Source organism: Oncorhynchus kisutch, unplaced genomic scaffold (assembly GCF_002021735.2).
Source record: "Oncorhynchus kisutch isolate 150728-3 unplaced genomic scaffold, Okis_V2 scaffold976, whole genome shotgun sequence".
Classification (NCBI taxonomy): domain Eukaryota; kingdom Metazoa; phylum Chordata; class Actinopteri; order Salmoniformes; family Salmonidae; genus Oncorhynchus; species Oncorhynchus kisutch.
Genome location: NW_022262921.1, coordinates 101,734 through 110,748, shown reverse-complemented (window position 1 = coordinate 110,748; position 9,015 = coordinate 101,734). Strand labels below are relative to the sequence as shown.

The 9,015-nt window shown below is 50.5% G+C and overlaps 1 protein-coding gene across 1 annotated transcript; it reads left to right on the top strand.

Moving 5' to 3' along the window:
- Nucleotides 1–657: 657 nt before the first annotated feature.
- Nucleotides 658–8,055, top strand: LOC109886668 (proteasome adapter and scaffold protein ECM29-like). Its single transcript, XM_031817285.1, has 12 exons — nucleotides 658–1,217; nucleotides 1,513–1,604; nucleotides 1,974–2,040; nucleotides 2,729–2,926; nucleotides 3,624–3,835; nucleotides 4,105–4,148; nucleotides 4,376–4,568; nucleotides 4,669–4,807; nucleotides 5,391–5,496; nucleotides 6,190–6,284; nucleotides 6,963–7,034; nucleotides 7,650–8,055. The coding sequence occupies exons 1-12, from the start codon at nucleotides 1,115–1,117 to the stop codon at nucleotides 7,787–7,789; spliced, it is 1,461 nt and encodes a 486-aa protein (XP_031673145.1). The 5' UTR covers nucleotides 658–1,114; the 3' UTR covers nucleotides 7,790–8,055.
- Nucleotides 8,056–9,015: the final 960 nt, after the last annotated feature.

Genomic DNA, 9,015 nt, shown 5'->3' with positions numbered 1-9,015 from the left:
CCCCCCCCCCCCCCCCCCCCCCCCCCCCCCCCAGTGACATTTCATCACTGTAGCAGTTGTTAATATATATAGATGTTTGTTAATGCTCCCCCCCCCCCCCCACCCCAGTGACATTCATCACTGTAGCAGTTGTTAATATATATAGATGTTTGTTAATGCTCCCCCTATGCCGCCCCCCCCCCCCCCCCCCAGTGACATTCATCACTGTAGCAGTTGTTAATATATATAGATGTTTGTTAATTTAAACACTGTCTCCTCCAATCACAGCTGCAACCCTGAACATGTGACCATTTAAACACTGTCTCCTCCAATCACAGCTGCAGCCCTGAACATGTGACCATTTAAACACGGCCTCCTCCAGTCACAGCTGCAGCCCTGAACATGTGACCATTTAAACACTGTCTCCTCCAATCACAGCTGCAGCCCTGAACATGTGACCATTTAAACACTGTCTCCTCCAATCACACCTGCAGCCCTGAACATGTGACCATTTAAACACTGTCTCCTCCAATCACAGCTGCAACCCTGAACATGTGACCATTTAAACACTGTCTCCTCCAATCACAGCTGCAACCCTGAACATGTGACCATTTTAAACACCGTCTCCTCCAATCACACCTGCAGCCCTGAACATGTGACCATTTAAACACTGTCTCCTCCAATCACAGCTGCAGCCCTGAACATGTGACCATTTAAACACCGTCTCCTCCAATCACACCTGCAGCCCTGAACATGTGACCATTTAAACACTGTCTCCTCCAATCACAGCTGCAGCCCTGAACATGTGACCATTTAAACACTGTCTCCTCCAATCACACCTGCAGCCCTGAACATGTGACCATTTAAACACTGTCTCCTCCAATCACAGCTGCAACCCTGAACATGTGACCATTTAAACACTGTCTCCTCCAATCACAGCTGCAACCCTGAACATGTGACCATTTAAACACCGTCTCCTCCAATCACACCTGCAGCCCTGAACATGTGACCATTTAAACACTGTCTCCTCCAATCACACCTGCAGCCCTGAACATGTGACCATTTAAACACTGTCTCCTCCAATCACACCTGCAGCCCTGAACATGTGACCAGTCAACAGTCTGAATCTGAATTAATGTCACAATTACCAGTGTCTCCTCTGTTGTTCCAGGGTGGTTGTGCCAGTGTGATCGTGTCCCTCACCGTCCAGTGTCCCCAGGACCTCACCCCCTACTCAGGTAACCACGTTACCCTCTGGGGTACAGGTAGACTTTACCGTACCGACCCCCCCCAGATGTCCTGTCTGGTCAACATCCAAAAGGATAAATGGAGAGATGGAGTAGAGTTTTGTCTTTGTCAGTTCACTAAAACCTCTCCTCTATGGTCTGGTTTCCCTGGACTGGGCCTTCTTTACTGTCTCTGTCATGGTGTGTGTGTGTCTCTGTCTGTGTGTGTGTGGTGTGTGTGTGTGTGTGTGTGTGTGTATCTCTGTGTGTGTCTCTGTCTGTGTGTCTCTGTGTGTGTGTGAGACAGGTAAACTGATGAGTGCCCTACTGAATGGGATTCATGACCGTAGCAGTGTGGTCCAGAAAGCCTTCTCCTTCGCTCTGGGACATCTAGTCAGGGTGAGTAGGATGGCGTTATCTAACTAACTGCATCAGTGTTATACTGTATATCCATATAAACTGAGTACACCCCTCACATTTTTGTAAATATCTGAGGTTATCTTTTCATGTGACAACACTGAAGAAATGACACTTTGCTACAATGTAAAGTAGTGAGTGTACAGCTTGTATAACAGTGTACATTTGCTGTCTCCTCAAAATAACTCAACACACACCCATTAATGTCTAAACCGCTGGCCACAACAGTGAGAGCACCCCTAAGTGGAAATATCCAAATTGGGCCCAATTAGCCATTTTCCCTCCTCGGTGTCATGTGACTCGTTTAACCTGAAGTCAGGTTGTATTAATAGAACTGTCTTGTCTCCTCAGACAGCAAAGGACAGCAGTGTAGAGAAACTCCTACTGAAACTCAACACCTGGTACCTGGAGAAAGAAGGTGAGACAACAGGATCTGTCCCATCTACTTCCTCCTCTGATTGCCCAGTCCCCCAAAACAACCACGAGATACTGCTCCTAGATCAGCGGTGTCCGGCTCACTTCCTGGAGGGCCGAGTTATTGCCCAGTCCCCCAAAACAACCACGAGATACTGCTCCTAGATCAGCGGTGTCCGGCTCACTTCCTGGAGGGCCGAGTTATTGCCCAGTCCCCCAAAACAACCACGAGACACTGCTCCTAGATCAGCGGTGTCCGGCTCACTTCCTGGAAGGCCGAGTTATTGCCCAGTCCCCCAAAACAACCACGAGACACTGCTCCTAGATCAGCGGTGTCCGGCTCACTTCCTGGAGGGCCGAGTTATTGCCCAGTCCCCCAAAACAACCACGAGACACTGCTCCTAGATCAGCGGTGTCCGGCTCACTTCCTGGAAGGCCGAGTTATTGCCCAGTCCCCCAAAACAACCACGAGATACTGCTCCTAGATCAGCGGTGTCCGGCTCACTTCCTGGAGGGCCCGAGCGTCGGTGGGAATTCACTTGGTAGTTGATTTAGTTAGACAACCAGGTCACGAGAGTTCCTGTCTTTTTGTCATTGAAAGGATGAACAAAACTCAGCGGCCGTCCAGGAAGTGAGTTGGACGGCGTCTCTTCAGTCTCTAAAGATGACATGACTCTTTGTCTCCCCCCCAGAGCCGGTGTACAGGTCGTCGTGCGCCCTGACGGTCCACGCTATCAGCCACTACAGCCCTGATGTCCTGAAGGGGCATGCGGTGGTAGCGTTGCCGCTAGCCTTCTTGGGTATGCACCAGGCGCCGGGACCAGACGAGGAGAAGGGAGAGAGCCACGACGCCACGTTGTGGAACGAAGTCTGGCAGGAACACGTACCAGGTTAGAGAGAGAGAGAGGAGAGGAAGACACACCTGGTCAGAGAGAGAGGAGGGTAACACACCTGGTCAGAGAGAGAGGAGAGAAACACACCTGGTCAGAGAGAGAGAGAGAGGAGAGAAACACACCTGGTCAGAGAGAGAGAGAGAGGAGAGAAATGCTGCCCCCTACCCTAGTGAAGTTAAAGTGACAGTGCATATATGATGAACAGAGAGTAGCAGTAGCGTAAAAAGAGGGGTTGGCGGGTGGTGGGACACAATGCAGATAGCCTGGTTAGCCAATGTGCGGGAGCACTGGTTGGTCGGCCCAATTGAGGTAGTATGTACATGAATGTATAGTTAAAGTGACTATGCATATCTGATAAACAGAGAGTAGCAGCAGCGTAAAAGAGGGGTTGGGGGGGGCACACAATGCAAATAGTCCAGGTAACCATTTGGTTACCTGTTCAGGTGTCTTATGGCTTGGGGGTAAAAACTGTTGAGAAGCCTTTTTGTCCTAGACTTGGCACTCCGGTACCGCTTGCCGTGCGGTAGTAGAGAGAACAGTCTATGACTGGGGTGCCTGGGGTCTTTGACAATTTTTAGGGCCTTCCTCTGACTACCACTTGGATACCACGAAGACACAGGTTAAAAATATATCAATAGGAAAGACAAAACATTTGGACTTTTTCAACCCCTGACCTCTCGTCGTCGTCTTCCAGGAAGCTTTGGGGGCATCCGCCTCTACATGACGGAGCTGATCGACATTACCCAGAAGGCCTTGCAGTCCCAGTCGTGGAAGATGAAGGCCCAGGGCGCGGCTGCCATGGCGTCCATCGCTAAGCAACAGACGGGTTCTCTGGTCGCCCCTCACCTGGGTATGGTGTTGTCCGCTCTACTGCAGGGACTGGTTGGACGCACCTGGACTGGAAAGGTGTGTGTGTGTGTGTGATAAAGTGGTCAGTAGAAGGGGGGGGTGCTTATAAGAGTTGAGGTTGTAATTAACTTGACCAACTTGTGTTTAGTACAGATGTCTAGTGTCTAGTACAGATGTCTAGTGTCTAGTACAGATGTCTAGTGTCTAGTACAGATGTCTAGTGTCTAGTACAGATGTCTAGTACAGGTGTCATCTAGTACAGATGTCTAGTACAGGTGTCATCTAGTACAGATGTCTTCTCACTCCAGTTGTTTGTTTGTCCGCAGGAGGAGCTGTTGAACGCCATCGGCTCTGTGGTGTCTAAGTGCAGGTACGGTTTCTCCTCTCCTTCTGACACTAGGAGCAGTCTGTCTCTTGTCCCTGTGATGAGGATGTTGGTGACAATGGGGATGTTGGTGATAATGAAGGGGGATGTTGGTGATAATGAAGGGGGATGTTGGTGATAATGAAGGGGGATGTTGGTGATAATGAAGGGGGATGTTGGTGATAATGAAGGGGGATGTTGGTGATAATGAGGATGATGATGATGTGTGTTAGTGGTGAACTCCAGAAGTCCTCCCCGGGCCAGCCCAGTGTACCAGAGGTGATAGATCTGGTGTTGAAGGAGTGTCGTAAAGACAACCTGGTCTACAAGATGGCTGCCCTGGGCTGTGCTGCTGACGTCCTGCAGGCCACACAGGAAGACCGCTTCAGTGATATGGCAGACATACTCATACCACTCATTAAGAAGGTGAGAGAGACAGATGGACAGAGTTTGTGTATTTCTCCTTGATGACATCAGTGTTCTATCGATTGGTCCAAAATGTGTGATGTCTAATCCTGTGTTACAGAACTCTGCAGCAACTTCGAGGTTGAGACATGATAGTGATGACGATCGGGATGAGAAGGAGAAGGAGCTGCAGACTGAAGCGCTACTCTGTGCCTTCCAGACGCTGGGCAAGACTTGGCCCAACAACACACAAACCCAGGGTAAGGTTCTGACTGGCCCAACGGCGGCACAAACCCAGGGTAAGGTTCTGACTGGCCCAACGACGGCACAAACCCAGGGTAAGGTTCTGACTGGCCCAACGGCGGCACAAACCCAGGGCAAGGTTCTGACTGGCCCAACGGCGGCACAAACCCAGGGCAAGGTTCTGACTGGCCCAACGGCGGCACAAACCCAGGGCAAGGTTCTGACTGGCCCAACGGCGGCACAAACCCAGGGCAAGGTTCTGACTGGCCCAACGGCGGCACAAACCCAGGGTAAGGTTCTGACTGGCCCAACGACCGCACAAACCCAGGATAAGGTTCTGACTAGCCCAACGGCGGCACAAACCCAGGGTAAGGTTCTGACTGGCCCAACGACGGCACAAACCCAGGGTAAGGTTCTGACTGGCCCAACAGCGACACAAACCCAGGGTAAGGTTCTGACTGGCCCAACAGCCCGCACAAACCCAGGGTGAGATTTGTAAATGTCTAATTTCAATAGAAGCGTAAACATTAAGGTGATTATATCAGAAGTGATTGTAATTGTATTGTAGTACTGTGTGTTTAATGCTGTGTCTCTTCCCAGAGCGTTTCCAGTTGGACCTGTGCTGTCTGATGTGTGAGAGGTTGAAACTCAGTACATGGAGGGTCCAGGTGGGGGTGCTACAGTCTATGAAGACATACTTCCAGAGGTAAGGACACAAACACACAGTCTAGGAAGGTTGTAGAGGGTTAACCTACAGGAGGGTTTCTCTACAGGAGGGTCTCTCTACAGGAGGGTAACCTACAGGAGGTTCTCCAGGAACAGGGTTGGAGTTAAAACCTACAGGAGGGTTTCTCTACAGGAACAGGGTTGGAGTTAAAACCTATAGGAGGTTCTCTAGGAACAGGGTTGGAGTTAAAACCTACAGGAGGGTTTCTCTACAGGATGGTTTCTCTACAGGAACAGGGTTGGAGTTAAAACCTACAGGAGGTTCTCCAGGAACAGGGTTGGAGTTAAAACCTACAGGAGGGTCTCTCTCCAGGAACAGGGTTGGAGTTAAAACCTACAGGAGGTTCTCCAGGAACAGGGTTGGAGTTAACCTACAGGAGGTTCTCCAGGAACAGGGTTGGAGTTAAAACCTACAGGAGGGTTTCTCTACAGGAGGGTTTCTCTACAGGAGGGGTAACCTACAGGAGGGTTTCTCTACAGGAACAGGGTTGGAGAGCCCTGTTCTACCCCTATCTAGATCTGAAAGACTTAAAACATATTTCTAGCCTATTGGAGGGCGAGGTGGAGATGCTGCCATGTCTCTCCTGTCCTTTCTGACTCCCATCTGACTGGTACATGTTGTTCTCCATCTGATTTGATAAATGATTTTCTCTTGTTGTTCCTTCCTGTGTAGGTTGCTACTGTTGGAGAAAGAGAAAGACAACCAGAACTTCACAGCCTTGTCCCTTATTCTCACTGAGACATGCAGCGCTCTCACACACCCACTAGGTAAGACCTGTACACTGCTCTCACACACCCACCAGGGAAGACCTGAACACTACTCTCACACACCCACTAGGGAAGACCTGTACACTGCTCTCACACACCCACTAGGGAAGACCTGTACACTGCTCTCTCACACCCACTAGGGAAGACATGTACACTGCGCTCTCACACCCACTAGGGAAGACCTGTACACTGCGCTCTCACACCCACTAGGGAAGACCTGTACACTGCGCTCTCACACCCACTAGGGAAGACCTGTACACTCACACCCACTAGGTAAGACCTGTACACTGCGCTCTCACACCCACTAGGTAAGACCTGTACACTGCGCTCTCACACCCACTAGGTAAGACCTGTACACTGCGCTCTCACACCCACTAGGGAAGACCTGTACACTGCGCTCTCACACCCACTAGGGAAGACCTGTACACTGCGCTCTCACACCCCCACTAGGGAAGACCTGTACACTGCGCTCGCACACCCCCACTAGGGGAGACCTGTACACTGCTCTCAAACACCCACTAGGGAAGACCTATACACTGCTCTCACACAGCCACTAGGTAACATTTAACTTTCTGAGTAAATCATGATTTTTTAAATCCAGGTGTAGCGAAATTGATCCTAGATGTTTCTTATTAGAAAGATTCACCATGTTTTCATTTAAAATGTTTCCTCCTGTAGAGAATAAGAGTTACTCCTCTGTGAGGACCGAAGCGTTGTCTGTTGTGGAACTACTGGTGAAGAGGACAGGAGGTGAGTCTCCGTTCCGTCTGTTTACGGGGCTATATGACTAGTCCCACTTCTCTCAACTCTTCTAAAGGAGGTTTTTAACCCAGGAAGTAAAAGCACCAGTGTGCAGGACTTGACCTTCCATGCCTAGAATATAGGACTATGTTTGAGTTGAATTTTGATGCACAATGTCTATCTAGGAGGTAATTTTACTCAAACCTGAGGCAACATTTGAGAACAAAATATATTCATGATCACTGCGTCATCTTCTGTTTGAAAACTATTTACCTCCTAAACTCTGAAGGGGATGAATTATTTCCCCTCCTAGACCCCGAGGGGGACAGGTTGTGTCTCCCCTCCTAGACCCCGAGGGGGACAGGTTGTGTCTCCCCTCCTAGACCCCGAGGGGGACAGGTTGTGTCTCCCCTCCTAGACCCCGAGGGGGACAGGTTGTGTCTCCCCTCCTGGACCCCGAGGGGGACAGGTTGTGTCTCCCCTCCTGGACCCCGAGGGGGACAGGTTGTGTGTGTCGTTCCAGAGAGCAGTCAGTGGGAGTGTGTCTCCACTCCTATACCCCCTAGGGGGACAGAGTGTCTCCCCTCCTAGACCCTGAAGGGGACATTGTGTGTGTCGTTGCAGAGAGCGGTCAGTGGGAGTGTGTCTCGGGAAAGAGTCGCGAACAGCTGCAACGGTCACTGTCCACCCTGCAGACAGACAGCAGACCTGACCTCCGAGACAAGGCCCAGGAACTACGGAGGAACATCCAGAGTCAACCCTGAACACACACACGCCTACCTAGTCCACCCTGAACACACACACACCTACCTAGTCCACCCTGAACACACACACACACACCTACCTAGTCCACCCTGCAGACAGACAGCAGACCTGACCTCCGAGACAAGGCCCAGGAACTACGGAGGAACATCCAGTCAACCCTGAACACACACACACACCTACCTAGTCAACCCTGAACACACACACAAACCTACCTAGTCAACCCTGAACACACACACAAACCTACCTAGTCAACCCTGAACACACACACACCTACCTAGTCAACCCTGAACACACACACACACACACACACACACACACACACACACACACACCACCTACCTAGTCAACCCTGAACACACACCTACCTAGTCAACCCTGAACACACACACACACCTACCTAGTCAACCCTGAACACACACACACCTAGTCAACCCTGAACACACACACACCTAGTCAACCCTGAACACACACACCCTAGTCAACCCTGAACACACACACACACCTAGTCAACCCTGAAACACACACACCACCTAGTCAACCCTGAACACACACACACCACCTAGTCAACCCTGAACACACACACACCTACCTAGTCAACCCTGAACACACACACACCTACCTAGTCAACCCTGAACACACACACACCTACCTAGTCAAACCCTGAACACACACACACCTACCTAGTCAACCCTGAACACACACACACACCTACCTAGTCAACCCTGAACACACACACACACACCTACCTAGTCAACCCTGAAACACACACACACACCTACCTAGTCAAACCCTGAACACACACACACACCACCTACCTAGTCAACCCTGAACACACACACACACACCTACCTAGTCAACCCTGAACACACACACACACACACCTACCTAGTCAACCCTGAACACACACACACACACACCTACCTAGTCAACCCTGAACACACACACACAGACCACCTACCTAGTCAACCCTGAACACACACACACACACACCTACCTAGTCAACCCTGAACACACACACACACCACCTACCTAGTCAACCCTGAAACACACACACACACACCTACCTAGTCAACCCTGAACACACACACACAACACCTACCTAGTCAACCCTGAACACACACACACACACACCCTACCTAGTCAACCCTGAACACACACACACCACACACACCTACCTAGTCAACCCTGAACACACACACACACACACACACCTACCTAGTCAACC